This window comes from Hyla sarda, chromosome 2 (genome assembly GCF_029499605.1).
Source record: "Hyla sarda isolate aHylSar1 chromosome 2, aHylSar1.hap1, whole genome shotgun sequence".
Classification (NCBI taxonomy): Eukaryota; Metazoa; Chordata; class Amphibia; order Anura; family Hylidae; genus Hyla; species Hyla sarda.
Genome location: NC_079190.1, coordinates 258,970,765 through 258,997,738, shown reverse-complemented (window position 1 = coordinate 258,997,738; position 26,974 = coordinate 258,970,765). Strand labels below are relative to the sequence as shown.

At 41.5% G+C, this 26,974-nt stretch overlaps 1 protein-coding gene and 1 long non-coding RNA gene across 2 annotated transcripts in view; one reads left to right on the top strand and one right to left on the bottom strand.

Annotated features, from left to right (window-relative positions):
- Window positions 1-338: 338 nt before the first annotated feature.
- On the bottom strand, window positions 339-9,454 carry PNRC2 (proline rich nuclear receptor coactivator 2). The gene is made up of 3 exons (XM_056557030.1): window positions 9,269-9,454; window positions 8,164-8,353; window positions 339-4,418 (listed from the first exon to the last, which is right to left on the bottom strand). Exon 3 carries the CDS (start codon window positions 4,398-4,400, stop codon window positions 3,993-3,995), a length of 408 nt encoding a protein of 135 aa, XP_056413005.1. The 5' UTR covers window positions 4,401-4,418; window positions 8,164-8,353; window positions 9,269-9,454; the 3' UTR covers window positions 339-3,992.
- Window positions 9,455-9,670: 216 nt separating this feature from the next.
- Window positions 9,671-26,974, top strand: part of LOC130356027 (uncharacterized) — a 43,395-nt gene continuing 26,091 nt past the window's right edge. Inside the window, exon 1 of the long non-coding RNA XR_008888743.1 lies at window positions 9,671-9,803. This is a non-coding gene — a long non-coding RNA (uncharacterized LOC130356027). The remainder of the gene's footprint in view (window positions 9,804-26,974) is intronic.

Here is a 26,974-nt window from a genome sequence, read left to right as displayed (position 1 = left end):
ACTAATAATGGTCCGTTGCAACCCTAGTTAGAACACTAGACTAGCAAATCAGAGAGACCTAATCTATGGGTGAGCGTTTACGATTTACTGATACCAGAAAACTCCATTAACCCATCTTGTATCTGCCACTATGGGCTGAAATAAAATAATTTAATTTCACTATATGAAACTGCAATGCACACAATTCCATCAGTCTTGCTCCTTTATTGCTTTAAACATAGCTTGCGGCTACACTTTCCCTCTCTGGACCTTCATAGGATAGAAAAAAAAAAATAAAATTAAAGCATACCATTCCCCTCCCTGCTACAGTATCACTCACAAAAACACAAAACACAATATAGGGGGGCAGAAAATTATTTATTTGTTTTTTTTCTCCGAATTCTTTTTTGTACTTGAAATTTTAAGCCAAATTAAGTTTGGACATTTGAAAACAAGACTATGGAGTTGGGGGGGATATGTCAAACTATAATCATGCCAATTCATTATTTTTTTTCTCTTCTCCATAGTTCACAAATTGATAAGTGCTGCTGACACATTCTTAGTGTATAAATAGATGAATTTTACATACAGGTCACATTGTAACAATTTCAAAATAAGTGAATACAGCACAGCGGTATTCAAGAAATGCTTGCCCATAACAAAACAGTGGAATAAAACAAATTCTGAGAACATTTCAGTTTACAAAGTCATATGTTGCATGTCCTTAGGATGAAAACTGGACTTTTCCATGACAATAGTAATGCTCATAAGCAGTTTTGATTCGCAGACAGCCGTCTGCTACCAAAATGTAAGTGTCAGTATTAAAGCCTTATAGTGAACACCTTATCTAGGGATAAAAGAGCATGTTTTCAGAAATATACAAAAGATTAAACAAAACCTGGAAGTGTTTTGTCTTTAAAAGCACTATGCCTTTAGAGACACTAAAGTTTTACTTCAAAATTTTAAATAGGGCAGTAAGAAGACAGATTACATGGTTTGAGTACTGGCAAGACTGCTATCCCCAACTCCAACTTGTGCCAAAGCTCTGAATAACTTAACACAGGCTGGTTGTTAGGGATGTGGCACAAGACAAATTTATAACAAATTTTTGCTATGCATAGCAACCAGTCTGTTCTACTGAAAACAAATTTGAAAGCGGCACTGCAGTTTATCAGCACCCAAACATGACATTCCATCTTCTGCCAGTCACTGAATATTACTGTTTAATATCTATTAAAAGTCCCTGGTTTTTTTTTTTATTCCAACACAAAAAAAAAAAAAAAACTTAGGAGGTATGAATGGTGTTTTGGAATACAGGAAAAGTAAAAAAATAAAAAAAAAAAGTGGAAAAAGAATGCTAAACTCTAGGCACAAATGTTACTGTTTTCTCCCATTATACATTTCTGATTTATGCATTGAAAATGTATTACTGCTTCCACAGGATTGATTCAGAAGCCAACTAAGGATGTAGCCACAAAGCTGCATTTTATAAAAAGCCAAAATATGGCGAGGGCGAACTAGAACATTTATGGCAATTCACAAGTGTCAGGAGACATCAGAGGAAAGATGGTTCAAGAAGTTTGATTTTAAAATGGCCAAATCTCAGGAGGGGGGGGGGGTTAGTACAGCCTGGTGAATGCATCCAGAGTCAGCTTTCAGAATTCTGTGTATTGTACACAATTTTTCAATTCAAGGCATTCTTAAGTAAAGTCCATAAATTACAATTCACAATCCACATGTATAAGCACGTTACAAAATCCTTTGTAACCAACACGATCTGTAAATGGACATTTATAGTTGTGGATATAAGTGGACCATACAAAGCTCTAACAGTAAGTACAGTGCATTTCTCATACATACAGGTGGAGTCCTGCTAAAAATATTGGGATACTCATTTTAGACAAGCAGTCCTTTGAAGGAATGTCCAGTTTTTGAAAAACAGGAATCCAGGTTGTCAAGGAGGTAAGGTTGTTGTTCAAAGTACTAGAGCAGTCAAGTTGGGCTTCTTGCTTTATGCCACCTTCACAGATTTATATATATATATAAAAAAAATTCATAGGATCACAGGTCAATACTCCTAGAGAGAATTAGGAATACTCCTCCAAGTCATGGAATGAAGGCCCACAGTGCAATTCAGGTTAGATCATGCAATCTGAGCAACATTTCATATATAGTCCATTTACTATAAACAATCTATTTACAGTTTCACAATGCAACTGAGCAGTGGGAATACTCAGCCTGCAAAACATAAAAAAATACATCTATTCATACAAAAACAATGTGTTGTCAGATCTAAGCAGCTTTTTGTTTTTTTTAAGTTTTTTTTTATATTTATGTATAAAATAAATGCTTCATTTGCACCAATCCCACTACAGAACCAGTTACAATTGATAACACGAGAACGTGTACATATTTATACTGGCACTTTGTGCAAAGGCTACACTCACACACACTTATGTGTTTTAACAAAATATTCAATATTTGTAAGTCATGGCATACGCATGACTACATTCAGCAGTTTGTACTAAAAAATACTTTATCTCCGCAGATGCTCCTGCTTTCATTTACATATGCTACAACTTTTACAGGTATTTACAGAACTGTACTGTTAGAGTTGTTCCATGCTAGCTTGAAGATCATTGCAAAGTAGCAACTGAAGAGGTCATTTTATAGCAAGGAATAAGGGGGAAAAAATAAAAATTACTGGGATGGGAAAAAAACTGCAAATATAAATAGCTGTTTATATAAAAACACCAACCCAGTACAGCTTAAAACTGCTATGGTTGGGCTGTGTTCTGTCTTGGTGTTTAATAAGCAGGACAACCACAGTTTTACAGCTATTTTCCAAACACATGTAAACATCACACAATCTTACCATACTTTGCACTGCTTATTAAACACCACGTGTAAACAAAATAAAAGCAAGGCTGTGGTGAGCTGATATGGGCAAAGAGGCAGGCTGTTTCATAAGTCTGCCCCTATGTTTAGGCAGTTTAGCCGAGTCTGCCATTTGTCTACAAAAGTTGCAACATGGGTAATGTGAAAATAAACTAAGCCTAAAAGCTCCTATTTGAAGGATGTGGTAAGCAATATATTGCTCTCAACAGCCTCATACTAGGTTAGGCTGGGCTGAATTATCCTCCATTGTTTTAGAGGCCAGGGAAAACTAGTGATTTCTCGACAGTAACAGATTAATTTTTCTACTTTAGGCTCAGTGCTTCTTTAAATTTTAAGTGGCTAAAACTTATGTACTTGCATATGGAGGATACTGTATTAAACGCAAATTGAAGGCTTTTCAAAAAAGGACCCAGCTTACCAGAGGCCACAAGCTAAAACTGGCTTGATGTTCCAGAGGTTGGCAGTGCAAACACACAATTCAATTGGCACTATTTTTATAAACATACTTGCTCAGTAAACCAGCTTGAGGATCAGTCTGAAACAAGTTACCACTAAAACATCCTTTCAGGGATCACAGTAGATGCATGCTTTGAAAATAAAAGCATCTTGTAGTTGACTAAAACTATGCTTTTGTTTAAGCTAGACTAATACTAAACCGTCTGCATTAACAGACAAACTATAAAAGGAGAGTGATGAATGTAGAGAGTCATCCCTACAGATTATGCGAACAGTGAAGCTCATCTGAAAACTAACTGGACCATTCTACTCATTCCAAACCAACTTTCAATGAACTCACAGTTCTATGTCAAGTGCAAAGTATTGCATGAATGTAGTTTGAACAGATTAAAAGTTCAGCGAGATATGCACAAAATATGCTGTAATAAAAAGTGCTTCTGATGCAGGAGTCTTCACAGAAGTTTCTCCAGGTAATTTGTTCAGTCTTTCTCCTGAGCAAGTTTAAGCAGAGCAGATCCCAGCAGAAACCTGATTGGTTTACGTGCCTAATGATACAATATTTAAAAAATAAAATAAAAATCCCCATAAATGTAAATAACAGTCTTCTCTTGCTACTCTGCAATGATCCAAAAATGCTGTACTGATCTGGTTCAAGCTACTTAGGCCTGGACCTTCAGCAGTGTTTTGAGCTGGAAGGACATCAATTCTTTATCGGCAGGACTACAGGTCAGATGTACCCAGTGGCTTGGAGGTTTAGGAAGAACACTTGGTGATGGTGGCTCACTAAATTTGGCACCAGCATAATTCTGGTTGTCATCGCTATTCAAAAGGTTTGTGGATCCATGGTAACCAGAATTCCAGTTCTGGTTTGAAGAGCGGTTATTGTTGATTGCTCTGTTCTGCATGGCCTGCCATGCTAGCCCAGCTGGACCACGTCCTCTGTCTTTCCCGTGAGAAGTGTTAATCTTTTGATTGTTTCGTTCTAATAATTTCTGCCGGTTGCTCTGTTTGCTGAGGTTATGTCTATGCTGTTGAAATGGAATGTTACATCTTTCACCTCCACCCATCTTCAAAAGTTATGTCACCTGAAGTGAAAAAGACCATAAATTTAGCACCCAAAACACACTTTACAACATATGCACATCTGTGAAGACAGCAAGATAAACCTTTCTGAATAAAGCATTCACTTATGACACAAAGGACAATTTTCCTGAACAAATGCAGGTTGACATAGGATTAGCACAGATTTCTTAAAGTGTAAAATTTAAAGCAACTCTTCATGCAAGACAATCAGCAGTGGATTTGTCCATGGCATAGACCTGTGTGCAAAAGCGATCCCAACAATTAGAGATGAGCGAACTTACAGTAAATTTGATTCCTCACGAACTTCTCGACTCGGCAGTTGATGACTTATCCTACATAAATTAGTTCAGCTTTCAGGTGCTCCCGTGGGCTGGAAAAGGTGGATACAGTCCTAGGAGACTCTTTCCTGGGACTGTATCCACCTTTTCCAGCCCACCGGAGCACCTGAAAGATGAACTCATTTATGTAGGATAAGTCATCAACTGCCGAGCCGAGAAGTTCGTGACGAATCAAATTTACTGTAAATTCGCTCATCTCTACTCAAGGGCTCAGACAATTTTATTTTTACGTTTGTTTTTTCTCCTCCAAAAAAAAAATCATAACATTTTCATCCACATGCTAGTATGAGGGCTTTTTTCTGCGTGACCAGTTGTCCTTTGTAATGCGTTCACTCACTTTACCATAAAAAGTTGTATGGCACAACCCGAAAAAAAATATAAAAAAAAAATAAAAAACTATTTGTGTGGGGAAATTAAAAAGAAAGCCGCAATTTTGCAAATTTTGGAAGGTTTCATTTTCATACTGCACAATTTACGGTAAAAATGACATGTGTTCTTTATTCTTTGGGTCAATATGATTGAAATGATACCCATGGCTAGATACTTTTCTATTACTGGAAAAACAAAAAAAGCTAACTTTTTAACCAAATTAGTACATTTAAAATCCCCCTATTTTGAAGACCATGCATTGCATATATAAAACTTTTAATACATTTTTAACCTGTTGGGGACGGAGGGCGTACCTGTACGCCCTCTGCCCACTCAGTCTATAATGAGTCGGCCCGGCACCTAGCAACGGCAAGGACCCGTGGCTAATAGCGCACGACACTGACTGCAGTGCCAGACACTATTAACCCTTTAGACGCGGCGTTCAAAGTTGAAGGCCGCGTCTAACGTGAAAGTAAAGCTTTGCCGGTTAGCTCAGAGGGCTGTTAGAGATAGCCACAGCATCCCAAACAGCTCTAGGACAGCAGGATGGTTCCTTACCTTTCCTCCTGTTGTCTGATCGTCAAATAACTGCTCAGTGCCTGAGATCCAGGCATGAGCAGTCAAGCGGCAGAATCATTGATCAATGGTTTCCTATGAGAAACCATTGATCAATGTAAAAGGACCCCATGGGAGCTAACCTTGCAAAAAAAAAAATAAATAAAAAAACACCTTCCCTAATAAAAGTTTGAATCACCCCCCTTTTCCCATTAAAAAATAAAAATCATGTTGTGATGTTGCAGAGTACGGAAATGTCAGATTTAAAAAAAAATATTGTTAAACCACACGGTCAGTTGTGTACGCGCAAAAAAAAAAGTCCAAAACAGCGTATTTTTGGGCACTTTTTATATAATGAAAATAAAAAGCGATCAAAGTCAGATCTATACATAAATAGTACCGCTAAAAACTTCAGATCATCGTGTAAAAAATTAGCCCTCATACTGCCCAGTATGTGGAAAAATATATAATGTTATAGGTGTCGGAAGATGACAATTTTAAACATACATTTTCCAGCATGTAGTTATGATTTATTCCAGAAGTACAACAAAGTCAAACCTATATAAGTAAGGAATCATTTTAATTGTATGGATCTACAGAATGATAAGGTATCATTTTTACCAAAAGAAAATACTGTGTAGAAACAGAAGCCCCCAAGAGTTACAAAATGGCACTCTTCAATTTTGTCGCACAATGATTTTTTTCTGTTTCGCTGTAGATTTTTGGGTAAAATGACTCATGTCATTACAAAGTAGAATTGGTGGCACTTTAGGATTATTTGTATATTAATTTGTGTCATGTAATGATTTATTCTTATTTCATAAAATAAAAAATTAATATATAAATATAAATATATATATCTATATATCTATCTATATATCTATCTATATATCTCTATCTATATCTCTCTCTATCTCTCTCTATCTCTATATCTCTCTCTATCTCTATATCTCTATCTATCTATATCTCTATCTATCTATATCTCTATCTATATCTATCTATATATCTATATCTATCTATCTATCACAAAAAATAAGCCATCATATGGATTTTTAGGTGCAAAATTTAAAGTGTTACTATTTTTAAAAAGGTAAGGAAGGGAAAAAAAAAACCTCTCCGTCCCAACCAGGGTTAATAAATTTTTGGGGGAATAAAATGTTAAAAAAGCAGTAGTTTTGGACTTTTGTTTAAATTCACCGTATGGTATCAGTATATTTTAATAGTTCGGATATTTACGCACGTGGCGATACCAAATATGTTTAAAAAAAAAATGATATGGGGAGGGGGTTTAATTTTTTTAACTTTATTTTTACACTTTAATAGTCACCATAGGGGACTATTTATAGCAATCATTCCATTGCTAATACTGTTCAGTGCTATGTATAGGACATAGCACTGATCAGTGTTATCAGTCCTCTTCTGTTCTGCTTGATCTCAGACCAGAGCAGAAGACCCATGGAAGGCAGCGGAGGCAGGTGAGGGGACCTTAGTCTGCTGTTCTGTATGACCGGGTAGCCACAGCAGCGCTGCGATGCTCATGGTTATGTATAGGACGTAAATGTACATTCTGGTGCATTGAGTATCACCTCCCCAGGACGTACATTTATGTCCTGCATAGTTAAGGGGTTAAAAGGAGCATCATATGCTTGAAAATCTATTTTTCCACAATTTTGAAAGGGTGTCAATAATTTTGTCCAGCCCATTCTTGGAGTTTGGTGGGACACAAGTTGCTTTTTTTCACTCTTGTTTTGTTCTAATACACACAAAGGGAATAAACATTTATATAGCAAAACATGTGTTACTGCAATCCTTTTCTGTGAAAAATACTTCATTTTCTTGAAAAATCTCAGGTGTCAACATTTACAGCCATGACTGTATGTCTATGTCAAGCAGACCCCAAAAAGGTACAGCACTTCCTAAAAAAAAGGTGGCAAGACTTGTAAATCTGTAAAAGGGTTACTAACATAATGGGGGAGATTTATCAAAACTGCAAAGGAAAATTTGCCCATAGCAACCAATTAGATTGCTTCTTTCATTTTGCAGAGACCTTGTTAAACATGAAAGTAGTGATCCGATTGGTTACTATGGGCAACTGAGCAACTTTTCCCTCTGGACAGGGTTTGATAAAATATCACCAAAAGAGTTCATAATGCCCCTACTGGAATCAGGGGAAGAAATGACCTTAGCAGATTGTGACCTTTGTTCCTAGTGAGACTTGGAGTCACTCCCACCCCTTTGTGACACACACAACTAGGAAGTAAAATTGTTCTGCTCTGACTTCAAACAAGGGCAGAGGCCAAAGACCGTGCCCAATATTATTTGAAGTTTCATCCCTTATATTTAATATCATGATGTATTGGACATGTCCACAGCACTGATATAGTTGATAAACTGATATCTTGGTATTATAGAATTAACTTCACCAAAAGAAAAAAAAAAAAAATATTTTTTTTAAATATATAAAAATATTGTAGCAATTCCTTACCTTGCAATAGATCCTTCAAACACCTCCTCTCCTTTGTTAGATCTCTGATGCGATAAGAACTGTACTACCCGCTGTGTTCCACTCTCCCACTTGCCAGACTGTTTTAGCATGGGCCAGTGAAGATACAACAACAACATGAATCCCCTTGGTAGGAAGCTGCAGGGGATCTCAAGAAGTGAAGTCTATACAGCTGTTAGGGGGGGAGGGGAAAAAAAATCGTTAGGGGGCGGAGCAATAAGGCAGCATACGTGCACAAAGCAAAAGCACAATACAATGGAAGAGGGCACCTATGAAACTCAAAACAACCAAAGCTGGATTCATCATTCTACCTACATACAAATATTTTGTTATAGGTCTTACAGTATTATAAATGTAAACATTCACCTCCAGCTGTTGCAAAACTACACCTCCCAGCATGCCCGGACAGCCGTTGGCTGTCCGGGCATGCTGGGAGGTGTAGTTTTGCAAGATGTGGAAGTCACTGCTTAAGTGTAATACAGATTTGTTAAGTAAACACATTAAAAGCGTAAACAAAACAATTAGAATTACTAGATTACCACAAGATATTTTCAATAACCTACAGAAGGAAAGTGAATATATATATATATATATATATATATATATATATATATATATACATATACACATACATACACACAGTCTAGTTTTGAGAATTGATTGAGAAGTTACGCCCAGATTGGGGCGGGGCCATGACGTCAGCGGGATCCCTGCCATCCATGTAAACAGCCACACGATAAGAACAACGGCTTTCCGACCGTTGAGGAAAGTTTTTATTTTTTTTTTTTTTTATATTTGTAGCATTATTTATCAACAGACCGAAGATAAGAGCAATACACTTCCCGTCATATCGGGGACATGCTAATATAAAAAGTCACCGTCACAACAAGAAAGAGCCTATAATTAATGACTACTATCTTAATACCCCGGGTGGCACACAGTAATAATAGTTGGTAGCCCTTGGGGTCGAGTTTGAAAAGTTAGGGCACAAAGTGGCCACATAGAGACGACGTAAGGAAACAAAGAAGCAAGCACAATATGGCGACCGGAGAGGAGGGGCACCGCGCACCGTCCACTAACAACTTACCAAGACTTCCTTCCGTAATACTGGCTCCCCTCAGTTGAGGTGAACTTGCAAGGACACTCCCGGACCGGTAACGGGACAGCAGCTCCACAGATATACGTGGTAACGGTTTGTCCCTTGGTCGACACTTTCCACTATCACCCTCCGTGTCCGACTCGCAACTCTAGACAGAGCCTTGCCAGCCAAGGGATAAAAATGAATCGTTGTCTCCGCCCACTTCCGTTCTAACCAATTGAAGCGCAGGGGAGCTCCGGGCGGCCAATCATAACGATCCCTCGCTGACTGGAGCCTGTTGCAGTGCGGATTCGGACTTCTGCTCGCTGGCTCCGCCCACTGTTTCCATTTCGTGGCGCTTGTTATTGTGAGGGAGGGGGGGGAGGGTAAAAGCAAAACAAAGTCAATAGACGCCAGAGACTTACACAGGGTTGCGACATCCGCCTGGAAACAGCAGATGGGGCGGAGGAAGGAGAGTGACGGAAGACTCCCTAGTCACGTGATACGTCGAGCTTGTTTTGTTTCACAGTTGCTTTAAGAAAAAGTAAGACATTTCTGTATAGAATGTTATGAGGTGGTGAAGTACTAGCCTGGAACTTCACTGATATAAATCTCCACGTACATAAACGAAGGCGACGTGTCACAGAATTGGGCTTCAACGATAAACAAAGCCTTTTGATTTTCAGCAAGACCCCCTCGCACCCACAAAATACATTTGCTGAGACCCCCCAGTATAAATACGGTTAGACCTGTCCCCCCACCAAATACATTTGTATAGAAATCAGTCAGAAAGTGTTTCTCTGTAGCGCCCCCTACAGTCCACGTTTGGCACTATTCATAAAATGACTACATTACCACATGAAATGTCACCCAGACTAAAGACCTACTTATGTGAATGTGTCCAAACCAAGGGGGAATGTATTATTGGTTTTAGCCAGTTTTTGTGCTGGCAAAAATTCCCTTTTTTCAGTGGTCATGAATTTATCACTGGCAGTTTGTCGCACAATCTGTGGCAAATCTACACCAGCCCTGACTAGCTGTCCAGGCATTCCGGAATTGTAGTTTTGCAACAGCTGGAGGCACCCCTGGTTGGAAAACACTTCCCTATAGTTACACCCCTGCTTACTGTCTATCCTGTGTATAGGTTGAGTTTTAACGTAGATGTAACCCCCTTTAATAATTACCATAGGGATTGTACATCTTTGTCACTCATTTAATAATAATAATTGTGACGTCTGTGGACAGCTCAAATCTTGACCAATCAGGGTGTAATCACACGGACATGTTTCTTGCACATATTTCATGCACAGAATTTAAATCTGTGTTCACTCCTTTACTTTACATTAAATTGTACAGCATAAAATATGCAATTTTAAATCCTGTGCATCAAATATGTGCAGGATACTGTACCTGTGAATACACCCTTAGGGTGCGTTCAGACGAGCGGACCCACAGCGTACAATGAAACGGTGTGCGAGTCGCTGCGCATGCGCGATGTACTCACACACATCGCAGCCGCTCCCCCTGCTCAATGAACCAGGCCAAGAGCTGACGCGATGTGCGAGTATACTGCGCATGCGCGCGACGACTCGCGCATCACACTGTGTCTGCTCCTAGCAGCGTATTGCCGCTACGAACAGGCACATGTGAAGGCAGAATACAGAGGGTCCTTCAGCAGCGGATCCGCAGCGAAATCCGCTGCGAAAATCGGGGTATCCGAGCACAGTAGGTATCAAACTGATCAGCGTCCCCTGCACTCAGCCAGTACCGCTGCTTAGTGCGGGGGGGGGGGGGGGGGGGTTCTATATTGAAAGCAAACATCATGTATACTTCTTTTTTCCTTTATTCGACTCATATAAGAAGTGTCTATTAACGGCAATTTACCTTTAAGGGTGTATTCACAGGTACAGTATCCTGTACAGGATCCAGTACCACTGGTTAGTGCGGGGGGAGCAAGCTGACAGTTTTCTTATAAACATTACAATAGTCCTTTGTTATCCTACACACTTAATTCAGTTAGAACCTGCTCACTTATTTGTTGTTTTTATTTTAATACTAGCTGAGTACCCGGCGCTGCCTGGTTTTTCCTACCTTATCCTTGTTGGTGAGGAAAAGCAACAAAGGGGGAAGCTTTTGTCCTCATATCCTGTCCTGAAATCCTGACTCCATATCTCCTCCTCATATCCCGACCCCAAATCCCCTCCTCATATTCCAACCCCATATCCCGTCCCCATATCCTGTCCTCATATCCCGACCTCATATCTCGACCTCATATCCCGTCCCTATATCCCGACCCCATATCCGGTCCCCATATCCGGTCCCCATATCCCGTCCTCATATCCCGTCCTCATATCCCGTCCTCATATCCCGACCTCATATCCTGTCCTCATATCCCGACCTCGTATAACTTCCTCATATCCCGTCCCCATATCCTGTCCCCATATCCCATCCCCATATCCCAACCTCATATCCCGACCTCATATCTAATCCTGATTTCTAATCCTCATATCCCGTCCTCAGGTGGGGCTGCGATGTAGTAAAGATATTACAGGGCATGCAGGGAGGGTGTGGCTTATCCAGACTGACGCATTCACCAGGAGAAGCAGAGCAGAGGTTGTGGAGGAAGGCACCAGAAGTCCTATATACTTGCATGGGACTTGAAACAAAAACCTTATCCTTCACATATGGGGCAAGTTAGAGGTTAATTTAGCTATTGTATATTTTTATTTGACATATAAGTAACATGTGACCAAGTATTATCGAAATATCTCCAGCCGTTTGGAAGTTATGCAGTAACATATATTTCCCATAGACTTGTATGGGACTTTAAATAAAAACCCTGACTCTGGCAAAAGGGGGTGAGTAAGGGTTAAATTACCTATCCTATGTTTGTTGTTGACATATAAATAACATGTGTGCCAAGTTTCATGTTAATATCTTTAGTGGTTTGGAAGTGATGCTGGAACATACACACATACATACACATTGAGTTTTTATATATATATATATATATATATATATATATATATATATATATATATAGATTAAAGGGGTATTCCAGGCCAAAACTTTTTTTTTATATATCAACTGGCTCCGGAAAGTTAAACAGATTTGTAAATTACTTCTATTAAAAAATCTTAATCCTTCCAATAGTTATTAGCTTCTGAAGTTGAGTTGCTGTTTTCTGTCTAACTGCTTTCTGATGCAGCTCCAGCTCCTATGGGGATATTCTCCCATCATGTAAGGGATATTCTCCCATCATGCACAGCTCCCGTGACGTGACATCATCATTGAGCAGTTAGACAGAAAACTTCAGAAGCTAATAACTATTGGAAGGATTAAGATTTTTTAATAGAAGTAATTTACAAATCTGTTTAACTTTCCGGAGCCAGTTGATATATAAAAAAAAAAAGTTTTTGCCTGGAATACCCCTTTAAATCCTCTTAAAGGAGATGTCCGGTATTCCTATTCCATCCTGCCCGGGCTGGAAAAAAAGAGAAAACAAACTTTCACTTACCTTTCTACGTTCCCCCCGGAGCTCCGCAACAGCTGACCGGTCGGCCGGGCTGTCTACTTCCGTCTTCCCTTAGCCCGAGACATCACACAGCGTTTCAGCCCATCACCGGCCGCAGCGATGTCCCTCCTTGGCCGGTGATAGGCTATGACGTCCCGGGCTAAGAGAAGTAGGAAGCAGACAGCCCGGCCGACCGATCAGCTGTTGCGGAGCTCCGGGGGGAACGTAGGAAGGTAAGTGAAAGTTTGTTTTCTCTTTTTTTGCAGCCCGGGCAGGATGGAATAGGAATAGTCCGTATCGGACATCTCCTTTAAAAATTGTCAGCTAAGGCTGATGTAAAATACTGATCAAAATATGCCCCTGGGACTACACACATAATAAAACTGTTAAACAACTGCTATTTCCCCTGACTTCCCAGAATGCACAAAACATGAAAAAACAATATATAACAAATACCTAGTAATTTATGATTTTTTACAACAACAAAAAAGGTTTACAGAATATAATGCTGTGCTAAGGTCATGTTTACACATTTCAGAATAAGTCAGTGTATTGCATTAACCCCTTTTGCACTTTCGTTTTTTCCTCCTTACCTTTTAAAAATCATAACCCTTTCAATTTTCCACCTAAAAATCCATATTATGGCTTATTTTTTGTGTCGCCAATTCTACTTTGCAGTGACATTAGTCATTTTACCCAAAAATGCACGGCGATACGGAAAAAAAAATCATTGTGTGACAAAATCGAAGAAAAAACGCCATTTTGTAACTTTTGGGGGCTTCTGTTTCTACGCAGTGCATATTTCGGTAAAAATACACCTTATCATTATTCTGTAGGTCCATATGGTTAAAATGATACCCTACTTATAATAGGTTTGATTTTGTCGCACTTCTGGAAAAAATCATGACTACATGCAGGAAAATTTATACGTTTAAAAATGTAATCTTCTGACCCCTATAACTTTTTATTTTTCCGTGTATGGGGCGGTATGAGGGCTCATTTTTTGCATAGTGATCAGATGTTTTTATCGGTATGATTTTTGTTTTGATCGGACTTTTTGATCACTTTTTATTCATTTTTTTATGGTATAAAAAGTGACCAAAATACGCTTTTTTGGACTTTGGAATTTGTTTGCGCGTACGCCATTGACTGTGCGGTTTAATTAATGATATATTTTTATAGTTCGGACATTTACGCATGCGGCGATACCACATATGTTTATTTTTTTATTTTTTTACACTGTTTTATTTTTTTATGGGAAAAGGGGGGTGATTCAAACTTTTATTAGGGAAGGGGTTAAATGACCTTTATTAACACTTTTTTTTTACATTTTTTTTGCAGTGTTATAGGTCCCATAGGGACCTATAACACTGCACACACTGATCTTTTACACAGATCACAGGCGTATATTAACGCGCCTGTGATCAGTGTTATCGGCGCTTGACTGCTCCTGCCTGGATCTCAGGCACAGAGCAGTCATTCGCCGATCGGACACCGAGGAGGCAGGTAAGGGCCCTCCGGGTGTCCTGTCAGCTGTTCGGGACGCCGCGATTTCACCGCGGCGGTCCCGAACAGCCCGACTGAGCCAGGTCACTTTCATTTTCACTTTAGAAGCCGCTTCTAAAGGGTTAATACCGCACATCGCTGCGATCGGCGATGTGTGGTATTAGTCGCGGGTCACGGACGTTGATGAGCGCCGGGACCGACGCGATATGATGCGGTATCGCGGCGCGATCCCGCTTCATATCGCGGGAGCCGGCGCAGGATGTAAATATACGTCCTGCGTCGTTAAGGGGTTAAAGAAAAAACTTGTAAATTTCAGTCTCATTTTGCTTGTAAATAAAAGCATAGGGGGAGATTTATCAAAATCTGTCCAGAGATAAAGTTGCTGAGTTGCCCATAGCAACCAATCAGATCGGTTCTTTTATTTAAAATAAAAAGGCCTCTGGAAAATAAAGAAGCGATCTGATTGGTTGCTATGGGCAACTGGTCAACATTTCCTCTGGACAGATTTTGATAAATCTCCCCCATATTGTTTAGCCTAAAAATACACTGTAAGACAATTCAGTCCTGGTGTGGGCCTCTAGGTACTGATGTAAAATTCTGACCAAATCTGCAATGTGTGGATTCTGCCCTATCTATGTGAGAACTTACATGAATGATTACACAATTTAGTTTATGTATCCTCTACCACACTGCCTGTTACAAAAGGTTGGTGAACTGGGAGCAGGGAATAACCAGTCTCAGGCTTACTGTGCTTATAGTTTTGTCCATTTCTTGCGTTTGTTTCTTTTTTAAGAGAAAAATAAGCCCTGTTATAAATAAACAAACCTTGAAAAATCTGAAGTATGTTACATTCAAAATATTCGTTTTATATGAGATGTTTATTTTGCTTATATTATAGTTGTTTTGAGTAGCCATATTCGTCCCTATTAGCAGTTTATATTATGTCAATCTATCTATTGTAATAATTAATAATAATTGGATTTCTTACTCTAAATACTAACTATAGTTTCTTTATTGATTAGTCATGTTATGAATGTGAATTGATCTTGGGTCCTCAGTACTAGTCTGGACTTGCACACTTTCTTGAATTACAAAGAGGCCGTATCTACTGACTGTAGGCCATCCCCCATGCTGTGATGAATAGATGTGTGTTGATCTGACAGTAGTGGGCTTGGTTATGTTCAATATAGGGAGGAGTTAGACAACACAAAGACACCATTGTTAGGTGACAGACATCCTGTGTCTGTGTTATGTTGTCCCTGAACAGAAGATTAAGTTAATATTGGCCAAATCCAATCTACTGATTTTGGTGGGGCCAAATGATTACTTAGCATGTCCAATGACTGTGTTGACTTGCCAGAGGGGTTTGGAAGAGGTTTATAGCAATATCCACATTCAGAACACAAGCATGCTTAAAGGCATTATCCACCATAATGTGATTTTAGTACATTAATACAGGAATTTAGGTGCACTACTGTGGTAGATGTAAACAATGACATTGGCTAACCCTCAACACTGATGTTAAAATTGAGACATTAGCCAGTATATCCTTGTTTGAAGGACATACCTGAGCCCGCACACCAACGCCAAGGTTTCTCAAGTGGCACGGGACCTAACACTAAACCTACCTGTGCCGTATGGGCAATACCAGGGGCCAGTGGGCAATTACTGCAGTATTAGGCCGACTCACAGCCTCCTCCCAGGTACCCTCCAGTGTGGCTGCAAGCACACACATACAATGGGAGGAGGGAGGCAGGTTACAAGCTCCACCTAAGTTGGCTAATATAGTTGCCGGCCTCACAGGTGCTCCTTAATGCTGCCTGGAAGATGTTCAAGGCGAATAACATATGGAGCCACTTGAGAAACCTTGGTGTTGGTGTGCGGGCTCAGGTATGTCCTTCATACAAGGATATACTGGCTAATGTCTCAATTTTAACATCAGTGTTGAGGGTTAGCCAATGTCCTTGTTTACATCTACCACAGTAGTGCACCTAAATTCCTATATTATTCTAATTGTTACACATCCACACCGTTTATCTGGTGTAGGATTTTAGTACGTACCTGGCAGGCAGTAATGGACATGCTTAGGAAGGATCTGCGCTTGTCTTGGGGATAAACGGCTATGTTGTGAGATTACCATAACACTGTGGCTAGCTTTTTGGGAACTTTTATTTCCTGTTTGCAGGGATGTGGAATTTCTATCGCCCGACGCCCGGGACTAGCAGTTTTGGGCGCCGAGCAGGTGAATTTGTCCGGCCCTTAGCCCGGCTTCGGGCAAGCAGGGCCGGACCTGACAAGTCGCCTGGACCTCTGCAGTCTGTATGGAGCGGGCACCCGACTCCTGCCCGCTCCATACTCTGCAGCCTGTGTCCTCGGAAGCAGAGCAGGGGAGATGAGAAGCTGTGTATTTGTCTTCTCTCCCCTGCTCTGCAGACGTGCGGGGGGAGATGAGGGGGCGTGACTTATTTGTCCCCGTGCAGACCTGCGTCCTCTGCCTTCACTCCCCGCACGTCTGCACGTGGAGACTGTATGCGGCGCTCACAGGGGAGTATGGAGCGGGCTCGGGATTCTTGCCCGCTCCATACTCTGCAGCCCCCGGCTGTTCTCAGTTGCCGGGGGCCGCCGCTAATAGCCAGCATGCAGCGATCGCCGCGGCTGGCTATTAATCTTTTAGATCGCCGCTGTCAAAGCTGACAGCGGCGTCTAAAGGGAGATGTGAATAATCCCTGGTGGGCTAGTGGGGTGGATTGCCCCCCTGCAGCGTGATCGCAGGGGGGGCGATCCACTATAGAGGTAGCCGGAGGACTTACCTCTGCTTCCTCCTGTCCCGGCTCTGTCATTGATAGATCCTGGCAGGACCAGACTCTATCAATGGATCACAGAGCAGATCACAGATCAATGGAGTTCAATAGAATCTATTCATATGTCTGAGGAATCTAATGATTCCTCCTATAAGTGGAATAAAGTGTAAAAAAAAATAAAATAAAATAAAAAAGTTTTAATAAAAGTTTGAAAGACACATTAACCCAGAGGTCTTCAAACTGTGCCCCTCCAGATGTTACAAAACTACAATTCCCAGCATGCCAGGACAGCCGTTGGCTGTGCAGGCATGCTGGGAGTTGTAGTTTTGCAACATCTGGAGGGCCACAGTTTGAAGACCGCTGCATTAAAGGGAACCAATCATCAGATTTACCCTATATAACGCATGGCAAAGCATTATATAGGGTAAAATCTTTATTTTCACCATTCCCGGGGTACGCTCCTGCCCCCAGGGATGGTGAAGATATGAAGTTATAAACTAGTCACCGCCGCCGCCGTAAGTAGTCACCTGGGTGGGGATCTCTTCTCACCTACTCCCGTTCTTCGCCGGCAGCGACGCCCCCTCCGCTTGATTGATGGGCCGCGTCATCGCTCTGCTCCGTCTGTTCAGTGAGCGGAACAATGACGCGGCCCATCAATCAAGCGGAGGGGGCGTCGCTGCCGGCAAAGAACGGGAGTAGGTGAGAAGAGCTCCCCGCCCAGGTGACTACTTACGGCGGCGGCGGTGACTAGTTTATAACTTCATATCTTCACCATCCCTGGGGGCAGGAGCGTCCCCTGGGAATGGTGAAAATAAAGATTTTACCCTATATAACGCTTTGCCAAGCGTTATATAGGGTAAAATCTGATGAGTGGTTCCCTTTAACCCCATCCATGTTAAAAGTTCAAATCACCCCCTTTTCCTATATAAAAACACGTAAACATAATAAAAATAAACATATTTGGTATCGCTTCGTGCGTAACTGTACAACCTATTAAAATATAACATTATGTATCCCGTACGGGAAATGTAAAAAAAATACCAAACCACTGAATTGCAATTTTTATAATATCCCAGAAAAAAAAGTTAAAAAGCGATTAAAAAGTCAGATCAATACCAAAATGGTACCGATACAAAAAACAGATTATGGCGCAAAAAATGAGCCCTCATACAGCCTGGTATGCAGAAAAAAAAATAAAGCTACAGGGGTTAAAAAAGTTCAGAATTAGTAAAACATGACGTAATCGATACAAATCTGGTATCGCTGTAATCAGGCGCCTAAAGTATAAAACTAACATGTTACCTCAACCACAAGGTAAATGGCGCAGAAAAGAAAAAACACCAAATCTGCTAAATTATCTTTTACTATTTCAATTTCACTTCCCTTAAAATATATATATATATATATATATATATATATATATATATATATATATATATATATTTACATATATATATATATATATATTATTTTTTTGGTTCGGAGAATGTTATTGAAAAATTAAAAGGTGTCATTATAGTAGGTATTTATGGCTATTTTAGGGCGAGGGGAAAAAAACTAGAGCGTAAAAGCGAAAATTGGCCGGACAAGTGGATTGTCATGAGGGACAAGTAGATTTTGCTCCATTTTAGTCCCGTGGACAAGTAGTTTTTTATAAAATTTCCACACCCCTGTGTTTGACTTTTCTTTTTGTGACTACAAATCCCACAATTCCATTTTTCTCCCTCCCACACATCAGCCACCCCACCCATTGAAATATAAATGAGCTGCGTCCATTCAAATCAGTGTGGTTTTCAATCGGGGTGTCTACAGCTGTTGCATTAGTTGCAGATTGATCTCTCTCCCAAGTGATCGCTCCACCCATTGAAGCAGACAGGCTCCCTGTCATCAGCTGACTAGTGAGTCAGGTCTTGGCCGCATTGCAAGCTGGGAAAAAATCTGAGACAACAGTAATTTTGTATGCTGTTAAAAATAAATATTGGGGTGAAAATCACATAAGAATTGTGAGAAAACCGTCACACACAGGTACAGACATTATATTATGAACTACACTAACTTTACAGCCCCAGTAGCATAGTCAAATAAAAAAACATTCCTGGAATACCACTTACACTTGCACCCTCAGTTAATCAGTTGGGTTGGGGAGTCAGGAGATATAGCCTTTAAAGGGGTTATCCACCATAAGGGGATTTTAGTACGTACCTGGCAGGCAGTACTGGACATGCTTAGGAAGGATCTGTGCTTGTCTTGGGGCTAAATAGCTATGTTGTGAGATTACCATAATACTGTGGTTAGCTTTTTGTGAACTGGTATTTTCTGTTTGACTTTTCTTTTTTTTTTTTTACTACAAATCCCATAATTCCATTTTCCTCCCTCCCACACATCAGCCACCCCACCCACCTAAACATAAATGAGCTGCATCCATCAAAAGACCTGTGGTTTTCAATCAGGATGCCTACAGCTGTTGCATTAGTTGCAGATTGATCTCTCTCCCACCAAGCGATCACTCCACCCATTGAAGCAGACAGGCTCCCTCATATAAAAAAAGGTTCACACACACTGTTACTGCTAAAGCTTCTTCTTTATATGAATAATCTCTTCACAAGAAATAATTTCTTCACAATACAAAAATGCAAGAAAAAAGCAGTGAATAATCACCCAGGTGGATACAGATAGTCCGCAGAATGTAGATTGGAGAAATAGCCGATTTCTTAAAACTTCATTGTGCAGCTTCACTGCTCAGTTTCTCTGGCCTTCTCTATTCACACGAAGGACAGGTGAGAATAATTGCAACGTTTCAGAGGCTATGCCTCCTTTGTCAAGCATAGTAAACACTCCCATTACCCACATACATAGTATCAAACTCTCGCAAGATTTTAAATCTACAAAAATATAATATATATAGAAATTACAATACTGTTAAAAACAATGTATATAGTTGATCATAGAATATATCCTGGTTACATCTTACAAAAAGATATTGAAATTACAGTTTTCAGGCTCCCTGTCATCAGCTGACTAGTGAGTCAGGTCTCGGCCGCATTGCAACCTTGGAAAAATCTGAGACAACAGTCATTTTGTATGCTGATAAATATTGGAGTAAAAATCACAGAAGAATTGTGAGAAAACCGTCACACACAGGTACAGACACTATATTATGAACTACAGTAACTTTCCTTAATGATGAAGGGTGTAAATGTACGTCCTGGTGAGGTAGTACTTAACGCACCAGGACGTACATTTACGTCCTAAGCATAACCGCGGGCATCGTAGCGAAGCCCGGATCATGCGCGGCAGGTCCTGGCTGTTGATCGCAGCCAGGGACCCGCCGGTAATGGTGGACACCCACGATCCTGCGGATGTCCGCCATTAACCCCTCAGATGCCGTGATCAATACAGATCACAGCATCTGCAGCATCGCGGTCACTTAAATGGATGATCGCATCGCCCGCAGCGCTGCCGCGGCGATCCGATCATCAAGCACCGGTCCCCTCACTGGCCTCTGCTGCCTTCCGGGAGTCTTCTGCTCTGATCTGCCTTCCCGCAGACCAGAGCAGAAGATGACCGATAACCCTGATCAGTGCTATGTCCTATACATAGCACTGAACAGGATTATCAATCGAATGATTGCTATAAATAGTCCCCTATGGAGACTATTAAAGTGTAAAAATAAAAGTAAAAAAAACGTGAAAAACCCCCTCCCCCAATAAAAACTTAAATTGTCGGGGGCATGGCCTGGACGCGCATGGCGGAGGTCGCATAGTTTGTGAGCTCCGTCAGCTACCGGCTTTTCATCAGCACTAACCCGCTTTTGCCTGCACCGACTTGTTCCATCTGCTTTGGACAGGACCCCTAGTCACAAGCGACCATGGCCAGAACCAAGAAAGGGAAGAAGAGCCCGTTAAAAATGACTCAATTCTTTCCCGCGGCAGACTCCCAAGATGGCGCCAGGGACCTGCCAGTCTCTGGCACGGCAGTGACTCCAATCATCTCTGGCTCGTCTGCTGCCATGAGACCAGTCTCACAAGGATCCACCTCACCTCCAGGATCAGTTGGCTCCCACCTAATGGGCTCACCGATCCCAGGCCCTCTAGCATCGCTGGCGGGATCAAACCAGTCACCACCGCAAAGGTCAGTAAACATGGCCGGGGACTTGCAGCGCAGCTCCTCCGCAGTTCTTACGTAGGCGGTCTTGCTTGCAGTTGCAGCTGATTTAACCTCCTCGATCCGGACTGAAATCCGGTCGGCAGTCTCCAGCATCCAAAAGAAGCTGCAAAGCCTTGGTTCCCGCACTGCTCACCTCGAAACTAAAATGGGGGAGCTGACTGCAGCGCATAACAGTGTTGTGGACAGTGTTAACAGCATGGAGGACGAGCTCACGAGACTTAAAGCAAAACTTGCAGACATCGAAGATTGTTTCCAGAGGAACAATCTGAGGGTCCGTGGGGTACCTGAAGATATTAAAACTGAAGACTTGAGGGACTTTATTACAGATTACTTTGCAGCCCTTCTACCTTCTGCTTCCACGCAAGATTTGCTCCTAGATAGGGTTCACCTCCTCCCTAAGCCCAAGTCGCTTCCTGCCTCCTCACCTAGGGACACCATTATGAGAGTCCATTTCTACCACATTAAGGAGAAAATAGTGCTGGCAGCATGCCAGACAAGTGCCTTGCCTGACAGATTCTCCCGTCTGTCTATTTTTGCTGATCTGTCGCCCGCAACCTTAGAGAGGAGACGAGAATTCGCCAAAGGATCTGCTATCCTCAGAGCCAACAATGTCCCATATAAGTGGGGCTTCCCCACCAAACTCATCATTACTTACGCTGGATCCAAACATGTTGCGGCTACACCGGAGGACTTACTGCAACTTTGCCACACCTGGCACTTGTCCTTACCTGATGCTACGGAGCCTATGGAACCCTCCAGCGCGCCAAGGAAGTTGTTTAATGATTGGACTGTGGTGCACTATGGTAAACGCCGTTCAGAGTGACTCCCTATTATTCTGCAGGTATATTTGTTAGTTGCCGGGTAGGCACACGTGAAGTTATGGTTGTATTCCTTCACCCATATCTCCAAAAGTGGTTCTCTTCAGGAATCACTATGGCACTGGTATTTTTTACTTTTATTACTACTTTGCACCCCGTTGGTGCGTATTTACCTTTGTTCTTGTTCTTTGTAATTTAACTTTACATACACCGATAGGAGTATTTTATTATATGCTTGTATTGCAGATGCCTAACTATATATACCTTGATTGTTTTACTATGGTTCTGCTGCCGCGGTCTTCCCCTCTGCCGCCATGGTCATAATGGTCACATCGCTAAATGTTAAGGGGCTCAACTCCCCATTCAAATGGTCCATGGTGTGGGCGGAAGCTCAACGCATTCACACTGACCTGTTGTGCCTTCAAGAGACGCATCTGTCGGAGCGGGACTCAGTCCGCTTGCGTCATAAAAATTTTCCACACATTTATTATGCTCATGCCACCCAAAAGAAATGCAGGGTAGCCCTAGCCATCAAAAATACCATAGCGGTGGCAGACATGGTGGTACAGGCGGACGACCATGGCAGATTCCTTATTGCTTCATGTTCACTCAATGCAGTACCATATACTATAGCCGTACTATATTCCCCAAATAGGAAGCAGCACACCTTTTTGAGGGGTGTTCTGTCCAAAGTGACGAAGTCCAATCCAGCAGCACGTCTTATTGTAGTGGGAGACTTTAACTCTACCTTATGGGCCTCAGTGGACACCACGTCTCGCACGCATTGCCAAGAACCCACACCTTTGTTTAACACGGTATCCAAATATAATTTTTTGATGTATGGAGAATTCAGCACCCTAGTGAGAGAGATTTCTCCTTTTATTCCCACCCACACAACATTTACACCAGAATTGATTACTTCCTAGTTAGCCAACCCGTGCTCCATTCCATCTCTGACTCTCACCTCCACACCATTTCCTGGTCAGATCACGTACCCATCTCCATTAAAATAGCTGAACGCACCTCCTCTGGTAGGACATCTCTGTGGAGGGCAAGCCATTATATCCTCCAGAACAATACAGATAAACCGAAGTTACAAGAGGCTATAACTTCTTACTTCACTAATAATATGGGATCAGTGTCTTCGCAAGGCTTATTGTGGTGCGCTTTTAAAGCCACACTAAGGGGAGTGCTCATTAGTCAGGCGGCACATCATAAGAGATCTGTTAGGGACAGAAGGCTTGCTCTGCAGAGGGACTTAACTGCTCTACACAGACAGAACAACATTTTCTTCCCTATAACTGCTGCTCGGATTTCCTCTATTACGGCTGAGCTACACAAGTTGGACCTTTATAAATTTGAACTGGCTCTCAGATGTCTTAAACTTCAGTCATATTGATGTGCTTATAAACCAGGGAAGGTCCTTGTAGTTTGGCAACATCTGGAGGCTACCGTCTGGGCACCACTGTAACAGTGGTTTCCAAACTGTGACCCTCCAGATTTTGCAAAACTACAACTCCCAGCATGCCCAGATAGCCTTTGGCTGCCTGGGCATGCTGGGAGTTGCAGTTTGGCCTTCCTAGTGGTTGCTACAGTAAAGATCACTAAACTTTCACTTTCAATTACCCCCTCCCCCCCCCCCCACAGTAGTTTCCCTACCTGAGCCAGGATCCAGCAGTCTCCAGCGAAGATCGGGGGGGTCCCCAGGCATCTTCTCCTGCAGGTACCGACCTCCATCTTCTGTCCATGTTCCCCTCGACATCCAGGGGTGGGCAGAATGGGGGGTTGCCATGGCAACCCACTGTCCTGCTCTGCCATTGGTCAAGTTCTGACCAATGGCAGGGGAAAGGAGGAGATCGCAGCACTGCGACCTCACTCCTAGCCCTCAGGATGATCAGGGCTGTCCCTGACAGCTCCGATCATCGCTATTTTCCAGGTGATCGGGTTACCAGAGACCCAATCAGCCCAGAATAGCAAAAGATCGCATGTCTGAATTGACATGCGACTTTCTGCGATCGCCGACATGGGGGGGGTCCCCCCTGGGCGATGTGTCGGGATGCCTGCTGAATGATTTCAGCAGGCATTCTGGTCCGGTCCCAAACCGGCTTGCGGCGGGGACCGGAATTTCCACGGGCACATGCATACGCCCGGCGTCCTGAACAGGTTAAGGCCCAAATGGGCTGCGTCCTTAAGGGGTTAAGCGAACAAGCATTCAGCCTTAGGCTATGCTCACTCAGAGGAAACTGTGCGGAATGTCTGCCCAGAAAACATGGACGGACATTCCACACATTTGCATGTTCCATCGGCCCTGGGACCTCTCAGAAATGTGCTGTTTCAATAGGCGGCAATACATTTCTGAGCAGAATCCGCAGAAACTGTGAACTTGTGGATGCCAAAATCAGGATTTCCGTGGCAGATGTTTCTGTCACAGAAATTCTGCTGTGTACATACATAGTACAGTAGTATCCCATTGAAATTTTTCCGACGGATTCCACTCAGAAATTCTGCCGTGTGAACATAGCCTTAGTGAAGACCAATACATGTAGACATCTATTTTTTAACAATAACACATTTTTATATATTCTAGGTTGTTGATTTTTCATAATAGTCTATTTTGTCCTATATTACACTGAAACAGTGCCTTTAGTAGGGTATATGGCATGAAATAAGGCATTTATTGGAACATTCCATAATTTTTTTAGTATATAAAAATACTGCTTTATGAAAATACAGTGGTATTCAAGTCACAACTGAAAATTTCTGTTGCCACATTTTGGATTTCTGTGAAATAGATCCTTAGAAATGCACTGTGTCATATGAATTTGAATATGTTTGTGTGCGTGAGCCTATAGGCCATATTCATATAGTAATTTTTGTTTTGTTGCCACAGAGGTATTTTGCTTCAGCAGCCAAATCTTATACTTTTTGGGTCCATTCAGTATCCTATGCATATTTGAAGCTGCAAATTTTATGCTGCATATTTTAGTTTAGCTTCAAATATACAGCATTAAATATACACACATGCTGAATGTGCGAATAGACCCTAAAAGTTTAAGTCCAGATCTGCTCAGATTTCTATGATTTCTTTCTTATGCCAAATTTGCACAGAGACACAGCTGAAACTACCTAATTGTGCATTTTTGGTCACTTCATATAACATAAAAAGAATTAATAAAATGCGATCAAAAAGTCTCATCAAAACAAAAATGGTACCAATAAAAACTACAGACCACGGTGCAAAAAAATCAGCCCTCATATAGCCCTGTATGCGGAAAAATTAAAAAGCTATAGGGGTCAGAAGATGACAATTTTAAACATACTAATTTTGTAATAGAATTGTAAAATAAAATAAAACCTACATAAATTGGGTATCCTTGTAACCATATGGACCTACAGAATAAATATAAGGTGTCATTTTTACCAAAAAGTGTACTGAATAGAAATGGAAGCTCCCAAAATTTACTAAATGTTTTTTTTTTTTATTTCACCACACAAATAAGTTTTTTTTGTTTCACCGCAGATTATGTTATAAAATAAGTGATGTCTTTACAAAGTACAATTGGTGACGCAAAAAGCAATCCCTTATATGGGTCTGTAGGTGCAAAATTAAAAATGTTATGATTTTTAGAAGGGGGAGGAGGAAAAAAGGAAAATGCAAAAACAAAAATTGTCCGGGTCCTTAAAGTGGTATTCCAGGATCTTTTTTATTTGACTATGCTACAAGGGCTGTAAAGTTTGTGTAGTTCACAATATAGTGTCTGTACCTGTGTGTGACGCTGGACTCACAATTCCTATGTGATTTTCGCCCCAATATTTATTTTTAACAGCATACAAAATTACTCATGTCTCGGGATTTCCCAAGTTGCAGTGTGACCTAACATATCTAGTCAGGTGATCAGAGGGAGTCTGTCCTGCTTTAAGTAGTGGAGCGACCACTGGGTGGGAGAGAGTTCATTTTGCCACAGCTGTAGCCACCCTGATTAGGAAACACTGGTCTTTGAATGGATGCAGCTCATTTGTGTTTCAATGGGTGGGGTGGCTGATGTGTGGGAGGGAGAAAAGTGACTTCACACTTACAAGCATGGAACTATGGGATGTGTAGTTTAGAGAATGAAATTCAAAAAGAAATACCCATACCAGTTCGGGCAGGTACGTACTACTAAAATCACCTTATGATGGATAACCCCTGTTAAGGACCAAGGACGTACCGGTACGTCCTGAGTCCTTTCCCTTTCTAACAATGGCCGGGACCCGTGGCTAATAGCACGCAGCACTGATCGCGGTTCCGCGCGCTATTAACCCTTTAGACGTGGCGTTCAAAGTTGAATGCCGGTTAGCTCAGGGAGCTGTTCGGGATCGCCGCGGCGAAATCGCGGCATCCCGAACAGCTTAACCTGCCTCCATGCTGTCCAATCGCCGAATGACTGCTCAGTGCCTGAGATCCAGGCATGAGCAGTCAAGCGGCAGAATCATTGATCACTGGTTTCCTATGAGAAAACATTGATCAATGTAAAAGATCAGTGTGTGCAGTGTTATAGGTCCCTATGGGAGCTATAACATTGCAAAACAAAAGTGAAAAAAGGGAATAAAGATCATTTAACACCTCCCCTAATAAAAGTTTGTATCACCCCCCTTTTCTAATAAAAAAAAAACTGTGTAAATAAAAATAAACATATGTGGTATAGCCGCGTGCGGAAATGTCAGAGTTAAAAATATATATAATTAATTAAACCGCACGGTCAATGGCGTATGCGCAAAAAAATTCCAAAGTCCAAAATTGTGTATTTTTGGACACTTTTTATATCATGAAAAAATTAATAAAAAGCGATCAATAAGTCCGATCAATACAAAAATGGCACCACTAATGGTACCATGGCGCAAAAAATGAGCCCTCATACCGCCCCATATG